The sequence below is a fragment of the Rhea pennata genome, chromosome 2 (assembly GCF_028389875.1).
Source record: "Rhea pennata isolate bPtePen1 chromosome 2, bPtePen1.pri, whole genome shotgun sequence".
NCBI lineage: Eukaryota > Metazoa > Chordata > Aves > Rheiformes > Rheidae > Rhea > Rhea pennata.
In genome coordinates, this window is record NC_084664.1 from 74,178,183 (window position 1) to 74,200,247 (window position 22,065).

At 39.3% G+C, this 22,065-nt stretch overlaps 1 protein-coding gene across 4 annotated transcripts in view; it reads right to left on the bottom strand.

The window, feature by feature from the left end:
- Positions 1-22,065, bottom strand: part of GLIPR2 (GLI pathogenesis related 2) — a 46,355-nt gene that overhangs the window by 8,982 nt on the left and 15,308 nt on the right. The window contains exons 3-5 of one of the 4 annotated variants that reach the window (XM_062569749.1): positions 20,908-21,011; positions 13,257-13,334; positions 7,614-8,334 (exon numbers count right to left, since the gene is read on the bottom strand). In XM_062569749.1, coding sequence (XP_062425733.1) covers positions 8,309-8,334; positions 13,257-13,334; positions 20,908-21,011 — 208 coding nt within the window. In that variant the 3' untranslated portion in view covers positions 7,614-8,308. Of the gene's footprint in view, positions 1-7,613; positions 8,335-10,195; positions 12,196-13,256; positions 13,335-20,907; positions 21,012-22,065 lie in introns of those variants that run through there. The other 3 variants (XM_062569748.1, XM_062569750.1, XM_062569746.1) reach the window with 3 other exon arrangements.

Consider the following 22,065-nt stretch of genomic DNA (forward strand, 5'->3'; position numbering starts at 1 on the left):
GCCAGGCACAGGCTGGTCATCTGTCAAGGCAAGTTAAGTTTTCAAAAATACTTTTAAGTCATCTTTGGGCTGTCTGCACCTTCCATTCACAGGAGAGTTGAGCCTCCATTTTAATTGAATTCCCTTGGTGCTTAGCTGAGTGCCAAAATCAAAGTGCTAAATGGGGAGCTTGGGTTAACTGTTGGGATGAATCTACAGACTCATTTCCAGTAAATGAGACAGGCATCATATAGCACACACTGTCAGTTTCACTGGTGGTCTAGCTAACACTGGAAGTGGAGATTGAAGGCTGTACATCTCTTCACCTGTCCCAAGTCAATTAATTCACTGAATTTTCACCTTTTATTGACTGTCATGCATAATCTTCCACTGATCTCTGCTCTGAAGGTCGCTTATCTAATGAAGTGTTTCAATGTGCATTTGAAGCAATAAAGGCATCCATTAGGCAACATAGTGTTTAGTGAAAAAAAAAGCATTGGAAATGTCAGTTAGGTGATGCAAAATTAAAGAGAAAACTCTTGTCTATAGCTTAAGCAATATGGTGAGAACAGAGCTGATCAGATCCTTGCAGTGACACGCTTTTTTAGTTTGAAAACACTTAAGTAACAAGACCAAGACTTTTAATGGAAAAAATACTGGATTTTGTATGCTCCTAAAAGGGCCAGAACTGGTTTTTGAGGGAGGGAAACCTATACTAAAAAACCAAATGGACAGATGACCAGATGCTGGTCTCCAGATGCAAACACTTCAATTTGAACTGCTGTCTTCACTGTTTCAGGGCAGGGATTTGAACCTACAAAGCAGATGTTGCAAGTAGTTATTCACTCTGAAAATGAGAATGTCTGTCTGCCCATCTATTAGTCCAACTGTCCTCTTACTTACTAATGTAAACAGAAACCCTTCAATAGAAACTCTTTCAAGAAAAGCAGCAAGACTGCATTTACAGTAAGTGTTAGTGCACTTGTCTTAAACACTTGAGACAGACACTTGGACCTGCAATTCATGTAAGTGGGGGGGGGGGGGGGAAGGAATCAACAACAACAAAGACTCCATCTTCTTCTGATGTCAAATCAAATCAAAATTCTACAGCCTCATAAAAGTAAAAACTTGTTTTTCAGGTGGCACTAGGGACAGACAAGTGGTATTAATTTCTTAGAAAGCTATTGTTGCGACCTCTCCAAGAACATTTCTACTCTGAAGTTATCATGCAGTGGTCTGCTTATGTAAGGCTCATACTAGACTTCATCATATTAGCTCTGTAACTCAATGCTGTGCAATGTATTTTGTCATATATCAACTGCTCCCTGCAGAAAGATTGTGGAAAGGCTCTGGTGAACCGAATACCCCTCTCCCACTCCTGTATTGCAGTCAGAGCTCTCCTCACAAGGAACCTGCAACCTCTTAATTGCCTTTTCCTCATTTATATGATAAGTGGTTCATTTCCTTTATTGTGATTGAATCCCCTCCCTATATTACAAGAAAACTGGAGCTGCAGAGAGTGCTTTATTGGATTTCATTGCTGCAGGCCATTTCTTAAACAGGTTACAGGTTGACAAACATAGAAGGGGGATCAATATACATCCTTTGCCTCATTGACAAGCTAATCTTTTCAGTAAACATTTCATCAGTATCTGCCATTTGTATACATACCTGCCTCATGAGAATGGAGAAAGTGCTACTTTATAAGGTTTAGGTAACTAATAAATGAAAAGACAAGAATATAGATGGGGCAAATCATCAAGATAGCATTTTTCAGAAAATAGCCTTTCATTGCCTGCAGAATACATCCAAGCATGTTTTCAACCATTCTTAATTTTAATTAGGCTGCATTACACTCAGACCTAGTGTCAGCTTCTGTTTTTGTAACCCAGCTTGTACTGTTGCCTAAGAGATCTGCCCTTCAGTCTGAAATCTTCAACCATGTTAAAAATGCTTTCAAAGCTCACCCATGTCAGAATTAGAGATATTAAATGAGCTCAGCAAGTGTAACTGGGGAACCAAACCGCCCATTTTCAAGGTTGAGGACCTATCCACTTTTTGCTTATTTCACTGTAGATGAGAAGAGCCAGAACAATAAAGTCAATAAAGTTACATCCATCTCTCTCATCAGATGGAAAAGGACAATTTTGACTTGGGTTTTAATGAAGCTGAGGTCTTCCTAACTATTTGAAAATCATGAGTCAGGCTCCAAAAGAAAGCAAGATATTTATTTCAAGTATGTTTGGAGACATCTATTTTGTTTGCTTCTATGTCACACATTGAAAATTCCTTTCCCCTTGCACCACAGCTATGTGATCTAAAAACTAGCCTTGTCTGTTACATAAGTGAGGGCCAAGATTATTACTATATTTAAGCTTCTCTTACAGTCTTGCCTATTAGAAGTCCATGTTTATATGACATATGTTGCAAGAACTGTCAAGGTTAAATTTCAGTCTAGCCTGACAGACAGCATGAGAACATTCACTGCAGAATCTAGTGCAAAGGAACATGGACAACAAACACTTTAGATTCAGAGGAAAAGAAAACAATTCTGCTGTTCATACTTTAGTAATAAGTATATTGCCATCTTGCTATCTTCAGTATCCAACAGACAGAAATAACCAATGCAAACAGACTGTAAAGCATGACAAGTCATCAATTTCTTTTACAATCCTTTCCTCTGCTTCTCAGATGAAAAACTGCTACTAGCTATACTAGAGAACTGCGCTCTGAAATGCATCTAGCAGCAGTGGCAATGGCTCAGGATACACACGTGACTAGCATTGCTTTTTATGGGGAGAAATCTCCCTTCGCTATGCTGGCCTCACCATTTTCACTAAGGCTGATAACAGTGGTTGTGCTGGTACAAACTGCCCATGGTTCACATTCCGCTTTACCTAAGCTGCTTCTGGTTGTTATAGGCCTTGGCATTCCTTCAGCTTTAGGCAACTTTAAGGCTTCTAAACTGTCTTTGTACAGAGCTATCAGCTGGTCATTATGATCGGAGATAACAGTCATACCAACACAATTAGGATACTGTACCAATGCTGCCCATGGTGTACGCTCATTCCTCTTGATGTAGTTAATTTGCCATTCTGCAAAGTCTTGCAAATTAGAAAAATCCCCTGCAATAATTTTGGAGGCCAAACAATATCTTCTCTTTCCTCACTAACTTTCCTATTTCCTTTCTTCCGTGATATAAAGAAGCTTTTATAGACCATGTGAATACTTACCAGTCAAATAAACTTTGTAGACAATTGAAAACATCAGAGGCAAAGATTACCTGAGATATAGCTTCACTGACACCCCTGGTAATATTCAAAATATTTTGGTCCTATGTCTTACCAGTGAAAATGAGGTGATGCAACTATTCAGTGTTTGATGAATAAGATCACAGAAAAAATGGAATAGCATAAAGGTCAGGAGAGCACATATACATTTCCTTTTCTTCCCAGGGGAGTCTTCGAATAAGTCCGTTAAAATGAACATTAGTTAACTGCAACACACCTCAAATATATGCTGTAGGATCTACGCATCTTCAAAAAGAACATGTGGAAAGGAAGAGCTCAGTTAACATGCAACAGTCTAGAAAAGGATTTAATGTATAGTATTTTCAGCATATTGGATGCTCTCCTTTCTCATATCAAGCTGGTTCATGTAGGTCTGAGAACTTTTGTTTTATAGCCTTTTCAACTAGTAGAAACAATGTTTGGATACAGGATTTATTTGATGCAATATGAGTGTGCAGACTAGAATAGAAAAGTAATAGGGAAGATATTCCCATAACCATGGGTTAATTGCTAGTAAATATTCCTCATGCAGTCTTGGTTATATTGATTAATGGCCCCAATGAGAAGCTGAAAAATAGCTAGAATATTGGAAAGACCATTAGCAATTTTAACTCTTCAGCTATTGAGATGGGTGTGGAGAAACAATGACTAACATTTATAAAGCATTTCACTGAATACTGTGGCATACTGAACTGCAAGCTACAGTCAGGTAGAAACAATTGTTGAGTTTTTACTGCATTCAATTTTATAGAAATTTACAGAGGGGGCAAGAAATTTTTTTTTCTTTTGTCTTCCTTTTTTAAAGCTTTTGGAGGCATCCTTGACAAATGCATGGAAGATGTTATAGATGAACACAAATACTCAGTTCTGCTCATTAATCATATTATTTAGAAGAGGATAAAGACAGAGACAATGTGTAGAAGGTAGCATGCCAGTGAACAGAGCTTATTTTAGCTCACAGAGGCTTAAGCAATAGTTTGTGCTACGGCAGGGCACAGCACCAAACTTGCAGTCCAGAGGCTGAAGAAAGGAATGATGAGGACTCAAGCTACCTCTGATCTTTCAATGCTTTAAATACTATAGCATCCAGGAGACCACAGTACTGATGGTAACTCCTGGTGGTTCCTCTTCTTGCCTGGACTGACGGCAGTTACCAACAGAACTGCAGAGTTGTATTGAAGCTTCATGGAGGAGAATCTCTCAGCAGTTGCAAGAGGGGGGTTTTAAAACTCTTACAGACCACTTCAGACCATTTAAACAGCACAAAACCAGAGCAAGGATCTTAGCATTAGCCTCTGGATATCCACCCAGCTCCATGTAGTCATAAATTGCTTTTCCTTGCATAAACTGCCTGGTCATCAGACAAGATGGAAAACATTAACTTTTGCCTAGGTCTTTTTACTGAGTCTTTTTACAGGCTGCAGGATGGCCTCTCAAACACTGGAAGCACCACAACTGGGAGGATGGGAGAATGAGAAGCTGAGCCTCCTAAGAGAAAAGCTTACCAAAATATACTTTCATACACAACAGTAATCACTGCTTCATTCAGCATAGTTCCAGATACAAGACAGATTCAAGGAGTTCTGATCACGGTCCCTGAAACAATGCACTTTGCAGCTCCCTGTGCAATAGGCAGGGCACATTGCTACACAGCTCTGGCAAAATTAACACTGAATTATTGAATGCTACTTCCGGACCTAAGTGAGAGTCTTGGATTCAGTTCAGGTGCACATTGGGAACCTCCTCAGTCTGCTCCATAACATGACCCAGACATGCACAGAATGATCTGTGCAGGTTGACTGACATTTGTTCAGTCTTTCATATTTGCTGGGCCACAGCCCACCTTCAAGCCTAAGAATTCCTCGATGCCTACCAACTACCAGATCTTCACTGACAGTAGCATAAGGGTGATGATACACTCATGAACAGTCAAAACTGCCTCCTAGATCATCACTTGCTAAGTATTGGTCTAGGACACGTGAAAGATACAAGGCCTTTATAAAGCATCCATAGTGCTCAGAGCAGTATTTTCCTGCTCTCTTCTCTGTGCTAACTCAGGTGAATTTGTGCTACCTGCCTTCAGAGACTTGATCACCCGTATTAGTATTCAAATCCCAAGAGGGAAAAAACCAACTGTGAACTACAAGAGCTAAAGGATGACAAGAAGCTAAAGGGTATACCTGACCGGTAATGAGACATGTTCAATTGTCGCACGCCCCCCCAAAGCTCATCAAAACCAATTTTTCACACTGTTTCAGAAAATATGAAACAGGAAATTACAGTCTGAGGGCACTTTGTTCACTAGCAATTCCCAACCAAAAAGGGAGACCAAAATACTTTAATAAAACCTTTTCAGCTTTTTATGCAAGCTCTGCACTAGCCAAGGAAAGCAGACAGGCACCCAAAAGGGATAGGGTACATCACTAATTATCAAATACAAGAAAGAAGTATTTTTCATGTTGGAGAAACAACTCATGCAAAGCTCTCTCTATACTTTCTAGTGTAGATGCTGGTAACACTGACAGGGCCCATTTAAACCTCATTTTCACAACGTAACTGTGCCTGGAGTACTTTGTTTTCCTGAGTCGAGATTTAACATGAACTTTATATACAGATGATAATAAAGCAGCAGCTCCAACACTGCTCTGTTTGAGGCAGGTCTAAGTGTAAACTAAGGTCTTATCAAAGAAAGGACAGGATAGTATATAAATCTGCTCCAACCACTATATCTAACTCTATATTTAAAGTTGTATGGCCTCAGTTAAATCCACTTTAAAGTATATCTTTAATAAAACTCATGCAGCTCAAAAAAAGCCTCTCTTTATGACTGCAACTTGACATCGTAATTATTTGTAATATATTCAATAATTGTGCTATAGGATTTTAAACTATTAAACATTATGCTCAGAGCAAAAACCATTCTAATCTTGCATAAGTGTACTACACTGTATTAACGTGATCTGTATGCCACACTAAAAAAAAAAAAAAAGTGAAACCATCTAACATTATGCACTTTATTTGCCAGAATGGCTGAAAATAAAGAGCAATACTGCCACCTCTCGCATATACGTTAGATAGCTTCAGCTGGCTGATGGAGCTTAAACATGCCTTTGCTCTATAGAAACAAGCAAGCTAAGTTTCTCCTGTCACAGCATCTTTCTGAAAGCAAGGCAAAAGCCTTTCTGTGGAAGCAGAGGAACCAGGAAGGCCATGGGGGCAGCTGCAGCCAGAGGAGATACCCAGGGAAGGGGAGGAGGAGGCCAAAACCCCAGTGTTGGTGATACTCCAAGGCCTTCTGGGTGTATAACAAAGGGTTTCCTTCACAGCTCGAAGCAGGTTATTTTCTGGGCTGTTCATGCAGAAAAGGCCAGGCCTAGTGCAACTGTTTTGTGTTCCTTCCTCCAACAAGAACTGAAAACCCACAGTCTAAAGTACAAAGCTTTGGGGAGTAGGAATTAACTCCTGGCTTCCCTGAGACAGGCAAGTGAGAGCTGAACAGCACTAAAAGTCATTCCAGCTACTTTCTTCTGCTGTGGTTTGGAAAGGGCAGGACAATGATACACTTCACTGTGGAGCTTGGGGTGTAGATGAGTTTTTTGGTCTTTAGGTTGCATGAAGGAGACAGCTAGAAATAACGGTATCACTTAAAAATTTCACTTTTATTCCAACTAATAACTATAGCAGCCTAATCTCTGACTTTTTTCTGCACTCTTTCCAGCAAAAACATTTTCTGATTATTTTAGTGCCGGGCTCAAGAAGAGAAGGAAGTAGCTTTGAATCATTGAATGTCTTTGTGCAATCTCAAATGCCTTTCCTGGTCTACTTGGGGTCAGACAGCCATCTATCTTATGCATAGCCCTTCTCTCGCAAAGTCTCCAGATGAAGAAAGAGGCTGCATTGTTATAGGTATCAAACCCAGAGGCCAACCAAATGCCAATCAACACTTTGTTCCTTTGTTCAACCTAGGTTGAAGTCACACTTGACTTTTTGCAATCTGATGCTTGGTTATTGTAGAAATAGAAAAAACAGATGATGAAAAGACAGCCCAAATTAGCATTAAAACAGGTCAAATAGAGAATGATCTTTAAATACTGAATTAGACAGAAAAAAAGCTCTCAGTGTAAGAGAGGGTCACAAAAGCTAAAAACAATCTTAGGGCACTGTCTGACACTCCTCAAAGGTCTGCATTTCAGCTGCCTGCTGTTCAGACAGAATTCCTCTGCAGTCTAGCCAGTCAAGTTAACCACTCTATTTGGAGCACGTCCACCTGAAAAAGTAAATCTGGAGACAAGCAGAGTGAATGAGTTCTCATGAACAGAATCATTTCCAAATAAAACTGCAAGATTTCACCCAAATGCTCACGTCTTTATTGCTCATGTGCTTAGTATTATTATTCATGTGATGCAGCTTTTCAGTCTTCTTTGGGTAGGCTAATTTTATCTGTTCCCAACTGACCTTTGAATCAACTTTTTTCCCAAAATGTAGACACAGGTCAACCTATACACACATACACTATGCAATAATTGATTACATTCTGTCCAGTGTTCCAAGTCAAGATTTGAATAGAAGAGCTACGAAATGTTTCAGAACTTAAAATTCTTCTAGGCAATTCTAATGTAATAAAAATATGAGTGGCATGTCTAGTTTCAACCTCTACTGTGTAAATGGTTTGAAATCTCATCTGATAACTTGGTTTCATCTGTTACAAAACAGAAAGTCATTTCCATTGCAGATTTCAGTTTACTAGACAAGTTATTTTTTTGTCAGTTTACAAAAACACCAGTAGGAATGAGTACTATAAGCAAGGCTTATTTCATTGCTTTATCTCTGAGATACGCTGGGGTACTAGCGGTCTGCAAGGCTGTTCAGAGTGGGATACAAACAAAAACATGTCAACTCTACTCAGTGCTAGAGATCTTCACTGAATGCCTCTGCTTGTGGTCTGGTGATAGTCCAAGTGCCTTCTGCTCCTCATACTGCAGTGCACGATCCTCTTGCAGTGACTGTGCACCTAGGAAGTCTGCAACTCTTGTTCTAAGTCACAGCAAAGACGGATGGCGGTCTCCTACAAGAGGATCATTGTTCAGCTCGTACACAGGTCCACTTGTGCAGAACAATGCTCTCACCACATAGTTCCCAGATGCTAAAGAGAAAGTCATTACAACAGCCTTTGGGAGAAATTTTTTGTCAGAAATATTTTCAGGGGGGAACATTATTCTTGTTACCTGTGCTTTCAAAAGTGATGCTCTTGTGAGTTATTCTTCTGCCATAACAAATGTTGTCCACTTTAAGTAAACCTAGATCTGTTGTCTTCTAACAGTGTTTCTATCAATCTACTTTTTGGAAAGAAAATTGCCATTTTTTTATCTTCTTGGGAAGATGAAGGAGGGAAGTTGACAAACCGAAGTGGATAATGCAGACTTCCCTTTTTAGCACATTTTAAAGACCAAACCACTCTTCCTCCCTATGTGATTTGTCATTATTTAACCCATAAGACTGGCAATGAAGCCCCAAACCATCTGCAGTTCCTCCTCCTCCTGCTGCATAAAGAATTTAGAAACCATCTGCAGGTCTGTAAAGACAGAAATTTTTCTCTGGTATCAGAGCCATAAGATCAGGCCTTTTCTTTATTCCCAGAGTAGGTGCAACTTCTGATACATGTATAATCTTGGCTAAGGAAGCTTTTGAAAATCTTATTCTGCACTAACATGAGGAAATAACCTTTCTTTGCCACCTCCCAGTCTCCACAAGTCTCCAAGAGGTGCTGGGGAGCACAGCAGTACACCTACTCTAACAGTCTTTTAATACAGATTTCAGCATATGTTTCCCAAGGATCATATGGTTTCTGGGTGAGCCACATCAGCAGTGTTTCCCTTCCTTTTGTATTTGGACTCCTACCTACTCCATGGTTTACTGCACAGCCAGAGTTCATTCACAGATACATACAGAAGGCATTAACACTGGACATTATGAGCTTAGGTCACTAAGAACTAAGTTGGTAATTACTATTTTTTAATTTTTACAATCATGTTCATCCGCATGAAATCTGCATAGAATACATTAAGTATGTATTGTGTCTATTAGAATGATTTTGTGTTTCTTCAATAGCTGATTATCTTTGACACATCTTTCAAATGCTCTTTCTAAACTGCTCTGGAAGTTCACTTGCCAGTGTATTTTTTAATAAAGGTAACTACTTCGTTTGTTTTGCTTCATCTAGCCTTCACCCACTTCCCCAGTTCTCTTTGACATTAAAAAAAATAGATGCAGCAGAGAACTTGATTCACTCAGCTAGAATATAAACAGTTGCACCAACAATTCAAGGAATTTTATGGCCAATAGTAGCAATATCATTATGAAAAAAATAGAATATTTTAGTATGGTTAGTTAATTTAGCATCAGCTTTTACCTTTATGTCAACTGCAGCAAACATTTGTTTTGGAAAGTCCTTTTTATATTCTCAGGTTCATAATGTGTTTCCTAAAACATTAGTCTATTTGGAATTGTAACATTTCTCAAATGAAGTTTGTAGATAGGAAAGTGTGAAGCCTGCAACTAACTATTTAAACATACACGTAAAAACCTGTATGAGTGGGAAGAAAGTGGGTATTTACTGAGAACATGTCAACCTAGAGAGGGTGCAGAAGAAATGAAACAAAACAGAAATGGGAGTTCAACATAGAAAGATACGCTTATTCAGCTTTGGATTCAAGCATTAACTCAAACTTTGTATAAAGAGATGATAAGCATTTTCATCTGCTGTATGATTTATATTTATTAGAAAGTCTTTCTACTTTCTTTCCTGGATTAGAATATTTGCTACTTTTTTTGCTTTGTGTTATAAAGGTAATAATGTCATATGTCAATGTCTTGGAAGTAAAATTTCCAGATTACTCAAAGACAGAAATAATAACAAAGATGAGTAATTCATATTCAAAAATATTTAATCTCTTGATGTTCACTGTGTGTGTTAAATTCTTGGTTAGAGCAAAAGGATTGTAACATACAGCACTGGAGTGACATATTAAGCCATAACAATGCAGTTTACTACAACTGTATAAACAAAAAAATAAATATATCCGCAGTGGCACCCTTGTGAACCAAATCTTGGTAAACAGAATCTCAGAAGTCAAAACAAACAAACACAGAGGGGAAAAAAAAATCCCCCGCTTGATGCACAGTATATGAACCTGGCCAAAATAGCCTAGTTCACATTTTGTATGAGAAAAATTTGTCTTCAGAAATGTTGCTTGCTTGCTTTTAAGGAAATTAATCTGAATTGTTTTGAGGTATCTGTCCAAAACAGGAAATATTTTTAGTACTATTTTAAGATATCAACACAGAGTAAATTTCTCTTAATTATAACCATGTGAATACCTCCCACTGAGACATTACTAAAGGTGAAAAAAGATCATTTGGTAATATTATTGTCTGTACAGTATGACACCTGCTGAAGGTATTCTCTAGGAAACAGGTTAATGGGAAACAAAACACAAGATGTTCCACCAAAGAAACTTTTTTCTGTGGGGTAATACTAGTAAGTTAGGAAAGATTATTTTTTCTCTTCTGGAAAACATATCTCCATGTATATTCCTTCATAAAATCAGGGCACATAAGGAGATATTCCTGTGCCTTATGTCTTGACCAGAGCTGCTGCACCGGAAAGGCATGTGTTTCTTTTAGCTCCTGTGTAATATCTGTCACCTCTACACAGATGTGCTGATGTCTTACGGGCGTCTGGTACTATGTACCTATACATGGGCAACTGAATTGTTTCACTGTTGTCTGACAAATACACAGAAAACTTAAACTCTCTAGTTGTGAGCTGACTGGTATCTCTCTGATTTTGTTAGATGGTTTATGTGCAAGGTATTAAGAACATTCAGTAAATTAGAAAAAGCAAGTGTAAATATCTAAAGGGAAAGGGAATATATTGTTTTCCTTAATGGAAGTAAACAATTTGATTATAAGAAAATGTAGGTACTGTAAACTGTAAGATGGGGTTAGGACTTGAAATATACTTCATTTCAAGTACATTTTAGGTGCTAATATTTAAAATATAATGCTAGGAATAAAACATTGTTGATAGCTTTCAGGTTAAGCATATGCTTGCTTGATAGATACAATTTTGCCAGCAATATTTTAAATAGTGTTCAGTGAGATCCTTCTAATAAAAACATATATGTCTGAATTCCATTGCATTACATACATGTACCTTTTGCAAGGATGGATTTGCATATGTTCCATCTGTAGAGAATAGACCCCATAGTAACAAGAGGTATAGACAGCGCTAAGTTACAGTTATTAACAAATATTCAAAAATCTAGAGTATATAATTACAAGCTGAAATCTTCAGTTTATGCAAAGCTATAAAACTTCTTTTTTTTATAAAAGACATCCAACGTGTGTTGACTCACATGCTTATCCAGAGTTCATGCAAACAATTAAAAAAATTTAAAACCTCTTACCCTTCACAAATTCTGCATATATTTCATTTTCATATAAAGTGAAGCCCCCTCAGAAACAATGGGGACCTACAGACTACAGACTGACTCAGGTAACTGCTACCCTTGTGGCAAGAAGGAACAACAGTATTAAATAGGAAATTTCATTGAATTGTACTGTACTTCAGACACTGTCAAGTCCTAATTCAGATTCATTTGTCATTAAGCAATGAAACAACCTTTAAAAAAGAAAAGTTATTTTCTTGGGGGAAGAACGTTTTCTTCATAGTAACCTGGGTTTACTACATTTCCAGCTGGATCATATCTAGCCACCACAAATGTGGAGCCATCACTAGCAGATGCTTTTCCGACTCCCATCTTTTTTGTGTTCTTCCAAACCATTGCTGTGAAGTGTCCTGAAGAATCAGGGAAAAACAGATGCGTCCATTTTAGGTACTAAATCTACAAAATGCCTTTTAACTCTTGAGGAGGAAAAAGAAGAAAGAAGCACAGAAAACTCCAATCGCCTCTTTCTCTAACAGCAGAACAAGCTAAGAACATGAAAAAAAAAAAAAAAACCTACAGATCTAGTATTTTGTCTTGAAAAAGCCTGATAAGATTCCCCACTAATATTTCTCATTCCACGTGGTATTTCCACGTAAGAATATCTACTAAGAAATTAACGAAAGAAGCAATTTGATGAGTATATGATACAAAATTCTCCAAAGTAAACATCACGGTCTTTACTCCCCGCAGTAGGATTGACAAACAGCAGTACTGCCAGGGACTGTTACTCTTTTGCTTTGACCATCTGATCTTCCTCAATCATGTCTGCATGCACAGCTACTCAACACTGGTTTCTGTGGCTTCTTCTACCAAGTTCTAATAGCCACCTGCTAGTTGTGCTACTCCATCAATTGCTCCCTCTACGCATAGACAAACTGCAGGAGAAATAAGTATTTTTTTTTTCATTTGAAACAAGCTTGGGAACATCTCTTGCTTGAGCACTGCTCAAGGTACCATGTTCTTAGGTTCATTCAACATTAAATTGCCAGTATGTAGTTGATGAGCTGTGGCTGAGCTCCAAATTACATCTGAAGTAATCTCCATGATTTCAGTGATGTACTTGGTAGAAGACACATCAGTGTAAAGAATACTGATGTGTATATTTAGTAGTCACCTCTATGATCTCAATTACAGTTTTGTAACTTCTCCAAATTATGTTGTCTTAAAAAGAAGTTGCCTTTTCAAATCATTGGCACTGAAGAAAAAAGTATTTAAAATATATATATATATATATATGTATGTATGTATGTATGTATGTATGTATATAAAATCTTGCTTACTTCCTCATTTACTACAGTTGCTGGCTACCCTTCTGTCAGTTTCTAACATAAAACTTTGGGAAATTTCTATTTCTATCCCCCCAACTTTCTTCTAAGGAAAAAAAAAGATTTTTGCAAAATCCTGAGACAAGTAGGCTCGTCAATTTCTCATAATAAAAGCTGCACTTTTGATGAGACAGTGCTCTGTCTGAACTTACCTGTCCCAGAAGAAAATCCTGGATTTTGAAAACTGTAATTTTTTATTTCACTGTACCATCTGTCAGCTACGTCTTTTCCTGAAACACACACACAAAAAATCTGCTGTAGAATCATGACAGGTAACATAAGCACAGAAAAATATACCTCACTTGAAGCCTGTCCAGTAAGGTCCTCTGTTAACAGCTGGCAAGAACTGTGCAACTTAAGAAAATTTCTATGAACATGGAGAAACAGTCTTTTTACCACAGAGATCTGTTGAAAAATTGGCAACGTGGTAATACATACTACCAACCAAAGATTTATTGTTTCATATATTAGTACCTATTAAGCTACTAATTAGTCCAATGGTTTTTTGTTAACCATTTCATATAATCAATTACAGGAGCTCTTTTCAATATCTTAATTAAAAAAAACACCACCAACAACAAAAACACAGTCCATCAAATTCTTCAGTGAAGTACAAGGGCATCAGGGACTGTGTGACGGTCTGGCTCAAAACCTGTGCAGACAATCCATTTAGGAGCCGTACAATCATGTAGAGTTCATCCCATTCAGGGAATATCTCTGCAGCAAGGTGCTCTTCTGGTAGGATACAGTTGATGAAGAGGGCTATGCTATCACCAATAGATAAGAAAATACGACCAATTTAGCACATTGAGTCTACATTTTTTCTGCCTACAAGCTTCTGAAACTTTCAATGCCATTTTGCCCTTTAGTAAAATCAAGGCACAAAGCAAGACTAATCAAAGTAAGAATGAAGAGAAGCAAAGCAGGAAAGCTCTCAGATTTGTGCTTGTTCATTTGTTAGCACTACTGCATCAAGGCTTCCTTAGTGATCTCCTACTGTACAGTGATGTGTGCACAGCCTGCAGTTCACAGGGCAAGACTTGCACTTAATTATAATGCTCTCTTGGTGAGCAAATGGAGCTTATGTTTTTGTATGGAGGAGAAAAAAAAATATGTTGTGGTTGTTCAGGTATTCTCTCCATTCCTACAACTTCAGTTATATACACTGCATTTTGTCTGTCTCTGTTTGGACCAGTTTTGCACAACTCTGATTATTTTCAGGGGTTTTGCACAGTAGTGATGAAGTAGCATATAAAGTGAGCTGGGAAGGAACCATCTCTTTGGTGCTCTTGACAAAAGGCTACACTTTGAACAAATCAAAAGTGGCTAAGCTCTGCCTAATTCAACTTACTGTCCCTTCCATTACTTGGGTCAACACTCAGCTCTAACTGAAGGTTAATGGCATCTTTGGAAAGTCCTTACAGAAGCTGATGACAACAGGTTTGAACCCCAGTCTGGAAGGCAGTGAAGGTATACCTCCCTTGTCTTGGATGAATGTTCTTGTAAAAGCTAAGTGTAGAAGTCTAGTGACCAGCTTCTCCTTGGGACGTATTTGGAAAGACTCAGATGAGTTCTCTGAGCAAAAGGGGACAAGGACTTTTCTTACAAGATATCTCCCACCTGTGGATCCAAGTGTATGAAAACATCTCATTACAGCTCTAAGCAAAATAAAGAAAATGAGATATTCAACATCCTCTAATTTTCTGGAGTAAGAGCCACTAAGAATGAAGGTACTTAGAGAGCAACTGCTAAATATTCTGACTTAGCCCCTAATCTATTATTGATTTCCACTTTGAGGCTCTCTAATTTGAGGTACTGGAGATAAACATCTCAAATTTACATGTGTCTAGGAGTTGCTACCAAATGGAAGTCCTTGCATCCAGCACCACCAGCTCACGTTATCAAAGGCTTTCGCTAACTCCTGGCTGTAAAAGGATTGCTATGACTATCACCAGTGATACAGCAATACATAGCTGTAGATCTGTGTGGATGACAATGTTTGCCAAAGAAATAATCCATCCTTGTTTTGTTGAACAGTTGGGGAACCTGACGGAAGAGAATGTTGATCTTCATTAAATCAGGTAGAACGGAAAACACAGAAGGCAGAAGCTCAGAACAGAACTTGCAGATGTTATACACTCAAAAAAAGCAAACATTATTTCTTTTCCATTACTGCTTTTTATGAAATACTTATGTCTATGTTTTCCTCTGAGCTATCTCAATAATGAAATTTCTACTGAGCACTCTTGGAAGACACAAGGTCAGCTGACTTCATAGCAAGCTGCCAAAGCTGCTAAGCCTACAGTCATGCAGAACACTGGGTCCTGGTGGACTATTGGCTGCAAAGCAGCAAAGACTCATCTTTTGCTATTTTGCAACAAGAAGTCTTAAACTTATACTGTTCTAGAAGTCAGACACTCAGCTGTTACTTCTCTAAATTTCAAATGTTGATGATTTCAATCTGCTATGGTGATAGTGTTGCTGGCCTGGTAAGCTAGAGGTCAAAGCTGTCACTGAACACAAAACATTGAGTGAATTGCCATCCCTGACACAGGTTTGTGAGCTGAAGGGACTGAAGTTTTTTCTGCATCACACTGCTTGTTAGGCTGGTGCTCTCTAGTAGAGCTAATTCATATTTTTCACACAAAAAGATAGCAACACTTCTCTTGACTACCAAAGTAAATATTCCAGGAATAACATTAGATTCCTTCTTTCTCTACCCTCCCTGCCCAAATATGTAAATAAAGTTTTACAGGTGCAGGCTCTGATTCACACCACTATCAGCACATCATTCTCTCCATTAATATGTCAGTGTGATATAGCATAAAAAGCATAGTTCAAGAAAACATCAACTCCATTCTGTTTACTGTAGCATAATCTATGATGTGTTAATTCCTATCCCTAGTTGATGGAAGTGTGCAACTTTATTGTAACCAGATTGTGAAAGTCTAGAAGCTGAAAGTGTCCAGCATAGGGCTACAAAGATTATTAGAGGACTGGAGTATCTCTCTTACAGGGATAGACTGTGAGAGCTGGGCCTGTTTAGCCCAGGGAAAAGACTGAGGGGGGATCTTATCAATGTCTACAAATACCTTAAGGGAGGTTTCAGAAGGATGGGGCCAGGCTCTTTTCAGTCGTGCCAAGTGACAGGACAAGAGGCAATGGGCACAAACTGAAACACAGTAAGTTCCACCTGAATGTGAGGGGGGGATTTCTTCACTGTGAGAGTGACAGAGCCCTGGACCAGGTTGCCCAGGGAGGTTGTGGAGTCTCCTTCTCTGGAGATATTTAAAATCTGCCTGGATGCAGCCCTGTCTAACCTGCTCTAGGTGACCCTGCTTGAGCAGAGGGGTTGGACTAGATGATCTCCAGAGGTCCCTTCCAACTTCAATCATTCTGTGATAGCTGTGCTCTCTAACTTTCACATGCTGAATCAGTGTATCATTACATGGCACTGCTGTCATCTTCCTTGAATCAGAGTCATCACATCACAGACTGTAAGAAATTAAAGATTGACTTTTTCTCAGCAAAACAGTCACCAAAGGACTAGGCAGCTTTTGAAAGACTCTACCCTGAAACCACATTATAGGAACAGCCTGATAGGGAAGGAAATGAACTGTATCTGTCAGATGTCACAGGTTTGCAGAGATGAAGGGATTCCTGTGTGAAATGTATTATTATGTGAGAAGATGGGCAGGTATCTAGCAATTAAATACACTCTCTTTCCTCTAAAATACTTTTCTTCTGTTTTTTTCCCCTGAGGTAGGGAGCAATGCAGTGTTGAGGCATCAGCCAAACAGCTGTTTAAATTGACAGCTGATACACAGAGGACTGTGGGAAAACTCTGTCTTAAGCCCAGTGATTCCTGAGCTGTCCATGGCCTAGACAAAATGAACTGATACAGAACAGCACTGGGATGAGCAGTCTACTGAGCCTAGCTACTCTAACAGAAACTTGCATCTTCAAATTTGGTCATTCTGAGAACTGGCCACAGTATTTTTATTCAAAACTACTATAAGGTAATATAAAACTACTGATGTAATTATATTTAGTGCTAGTTTACCTTGTATTTAAATGTTCCATTCAAAACATTCTCCCTGCCTCTCCCTTAAAAAAAAAATAAATAAAGAGCCCTCCAAAGAATACACATAAAATCTTACTGCCATGTTTCATTGCAGATGACAGCAGAAATAATGGAAGTTAGCAAAGAGCACGCAGATCTCTCCTATACTCAGTACAGGTGCTTATCTTCCGTAGCTTTACTGGCAGAAGCCAGCAGTATAATGGTGGTTGTTTTTAAAATACTCTTCCTGCTTTCATTGCTGTAAACCACATTTATAGTTTCAACATTTCTCTACGGAAACACAGTTTGGCTCCGCCCTTTTCCTAATGATATTTGACCTATTTCATCAGGCTTAGGAAGCATTTTTCTGCTGACACCACCCTCTCAGAACAACGGCAGGTATCTTATAGCAAAGATAGCAATGGTGTTTGCATCATTCATTCCTTATACAATCACTTCTCTGTGTTTATTTCTATATTTGCACAAGTTCTTAACTCTCTGGGCCCAGCCTTGCGTTTCCTTGTGTTACAAAATACTTTAATCCTCAAGATACACCACTGAGTAGAGTTACTAAAAACATTCCAACGAAAAATTACTGCACATAGGACGTGTTTCTGTGTAAGGATGGGCAGCAGCATGATGGTCTACTTAAAACCTAGGTACCTCAAACCTCAAATTTTTCCTCGAACATTTTTCTACTCTCTCTTATCACAGCACCTCACTTCCACCAGCCTCAGTGAGAACTGGCAAATAACTACTAACACAAGATAAAAAACAGGAGATGTAACTTTATTTCTGAGGGAAATTTAAAGTATCTACCGAAATAGGAGGCATGCTACATTTTTTGGAAGTAATCTTCAGTTTCTAGCACTCCTCATCCAGGTCCTTTTTAGCAGCATTGTATGAGCCTAGTATTGAGGAGCCACAAATGTGGCAAGATAGGCCAGGGAGCACTTCTGTGAGAGCGTACTCCTTCAGGACTGGAGCAGAAAGCATCTGTGCCACCCTGCCTCCTAGTCCAGGTCCAGGCCCAGGTTCCTCCCATCACTGTGACATTTAGGGGAGAACATACAGTGAATTCCCCTTTTAATCTCAGAGATTCATAAACTGCAGTGTTTTCATAGGCAACACGGCACATTCTTTCACTGCAACACCATTAGCCCTGGACAGAATTTAGTCATCCAGTACTCTCCTTCAGTCTTCCAACACATGAGAAATTACATGAGGCATCCTAAGAAATCTGATACACTACAGCTGCGAAGGCAGACTGCAGTCTCTTACATTAGTGGCAACTTATTCACTTACTTGAACACAAAGACAAGTCTGCCACAGAGCAATTTCTACAAGACTAGAGGGAGGAAACACTTGTCTCCTATTCCTTGGATTATATAAACACATTCCCAGTCACAGCTTTAGGCTGTATAACTCCAAAAACTTGAATACAATTTAAAGGGATTCTTGGGCCTGGAGAAGGGTCACAGAAGAAGGCTCTTGTAGTTTAAAGCTTTTTTTTTTTTTTTTTTTTTTTTTTTTTTTTTTTTTTTTCCCGGAAACAAGGAATGCATCTGCTGGCATTCTTAAAGAACTCAGAGTCAAACAACAGCATCAAGCATCATCATTTAGAGAGAATACATAGTATGCTGGAGGTTTACTGAGTTTTGCTTTATAGGGGAAGGAAACTGGAAGAGACTGGCTCCCTTTGTTAAGCCCTTGAACAGATGCCTAATGCAAGTTTCAGCCTCATTGAGCACAGTACAAATTAACTATCTGGAACCAACTATATGAAGAAAAGAGAGGAAGAATGAACTAGCTACACAAAGGCAAAGACTAAGCCCAGATAGGAGAACAAGTTCCTTTGCAGAAGCAATTTTCTCATTCTGGTACTTTGAATGATCCTGCTATATAGAAAATGTAGTAGTCAAGAGATAAAGTGAGAATTTTACAGAACAGAGGAGGATGCAGCTAAATTTCTCAGCAAGGCATTCAGTCTTGTAGATAAAAAAAATAGCAATAAAATTGCTCAAAATTGGCAAGTTATGTAGGGAAACTGCATGCAGAAGAGAACAAACGTGATCCAGAAGAGGACAGTCATTATATAACTTATGGAAGGATCTGTTTATTTTGTTTCTGGCTTTCTAAATGAGAACTCTGTGGCTCTAACTCTGGGGGTGGAAACATGAACCATTAGCACTAACAAAGAAGGAAGGATTAAGCTCAGTCAGTGAGTCATACACACTACGCAAACTTTGCCATACATCTGTGTTCCCCAATGTCACTCTGAAGTCCTGTTTAAGGTTCTTGCAAAGGGCAAAATGCCAAATAGTACCGGATCTGAATCCTACTGTATTTTCCACTTTTTTTTTTTTTTTTTTTTTTTTTTTTTTAATATAAACAGGTACACTTTAGAGAGAGCAAAGGAACATAGCAGTATCCCTGGGTCTAAATTCAGTTCCTGAATTTCCAGAGCCTTAAAATAGGATTTATAGTCTACAGAAAGGGGCTTTTACCTCCCCTAGACTGTGCTGAAAGTTCCAGAGGAATAACAGAATGGTTGAGGTCAAGGGATCATCTAGTCCAACCCCCCCCTGCTCAAGTTGGGTCACCTACAGCATGTTAGACAAGATTGCGTCCAGGTAGGTTTTAAATATCTCCAGAGAAGGAGATTCCACAACCTCTCTGGGCAACCTGTTCCAGTAATGAAACACCCTCCAGTCAGAGGGTGACACCCTCTTAACACCCACCCTTAAGGTATTTATAGACATTGATAACATCCCCCCTCAGTCTTCTCTTCCCCAGGCTAAAGAGGCCCAGCTCTTGCAGTCTATCCTCCTAAGAGAGATGCTCCAGTCCTCTATTAATCTTTGTAGCCCTGCAATGATCTCTCCAGTAGATCATGTCCCTCTTGTACTAGGGAGCCCAGAACTGGATGCAGTACTTGAGATGTGGCCTCACCAGGGCTGAGCAGAGGGGCAGGATCACCTCCCTCAACCCGCTGGCAACACTCTTCCTAATGCGCCACAGGATACCATTGGCCTTCCTGGACACAAGGGCACATTACTGGCTCATGGTCAACTTGTTGTCCACCAGAACTTCCAGATCCTTCTCTGCAGAGCTGCTTTCCAGCAGGTTAACTCCCAAACTGTAGTGGTGCATGGGTTTACTCTTCCCTAGGTGCAGGACCCTTCATAACGTTCTTCTCCGCCCAACTCTCCAGCCTGACCAGATCTCTCAGAATAGCAGCACAGCCCTCAGCTGTATCAGCTACTCCTCTCAGTTTGGTATCATCAGCAAACCTGCTGAGGCAGCACTCTGTCCCTTCGTCCAGGTCATTGATGAATAAGTTGAACAGGATGGGACCAAGTACTGACCCTGGGGGCACCACTAGCTATAGGCCTCCAACTAGACTCTACACCACTGAGCTCTGCCTTTCAGCTATTTCTCAATCCAACACACTGTCCACTCATCTAGCCCACACTTCCTGAGCTTGCCTAGGAGGATGTTATAGGAGACAGTGTCAAAAGCCTTGCTGAAGTCAAGGTACACAACGTCCACTGCTCTCCCCTCATCCATCCAGCCAGTCATTCCATTAGAGAAGGCTATCAGATTGGTTAAGCAGGATTTTCCCTTGGTGACTTTGCAGCCAGCCAAGACATCCAGTTAGTGTTCATGCTCTGAGTCCAAAGTACATGGAACACACAATTTACCTAATATCTAAGAGACAGCAAAAGAATAAAGTTTACCTGGTTGATCATAGGATGCCCATGCTAGATTTTCTCCACATTTTCCATTAGCAGAGTCAGAGCTGTGTTTGAGGACCCTCGTGGTAGCCAGTTCTTCTGCATACCTAGCAAAGGAATACACACATTATGTCACTGGCCACAGCCAGAAACAAGCTGAGAGGAGAAAGAAGGAATGCAACCTAGGAAATCATGTTTAAAGAGGAGGATTTAAGCTAAGTAACTCAGTTCCAAATCCCTGAGGCCAAGGATGCTTTGAGCCTACATAGATCTAGTAGTTGGGAAAAGAGAATACCCATAGGGCCAGTCATTTTCTCTGTCCTGCATAGGGCCTGGAGGAAACAACAGACACAGATCTCCCTTCAACATTTTCTGCCCATATCTGAGAAATCCACAGGCTATCTTAGCTGCAACTGCTTCAGGTAAATAAAAATGGAAGCACAGGCAGGAATTGCTACAAGTGCCAGCTCCTGATGTTTCTAGGGCACTGCAGGGGAGTCACCTGCACAAGAGACAGTATGACTTAGAAATTAGAATGCAGACGAAGGATTCATAAACTGGGTGGAAGAGCAGAACCCAAATCCTCTCAATCAGGTTGGTTCAATGATTCACTGTCAAACTAGAAGGATATTTCCTGTACGTATTTGCAGTAGTCTGTCCTGGGACCTCTTCAGCAAACTATCCAGCAGAATAAAAGGTACACTTAAATCAGTTTTAGATGATAAACAGAGACTTGCTCCAAGCACTGTGAGGCATAAACTTAAATGTTTCTGATAAGTAGACTGAAGTGGGGATTCACTGAAAGCAAATGTAAAAAAAAATGACATTTAAAAATGAAAAAAAATAAAACAAACATAAAACGGGAAGAATGTGCCAGGTACTGGAAAGAAGGGCAGTAGTATTGATGAAAAGAGGACCACATGGAAAATCTGAGGCAACCATTGTATATACTGACAAAAGGCTATACAGCACTGTTTTTACAGAAGGTAATGTGCAAGTATGTAGTAAGAAAAAAAATACATTGCACAATAGGATTAACAAGAATGTCCAACGTAAAATGCAATTATTCTCTTTATTCAATATTGGAAAGGCTTCAGCACAGAGACAATGAAAGTGGAATGACCATTTACTGCTACAATAGGAGGCAACACACAAAATCAT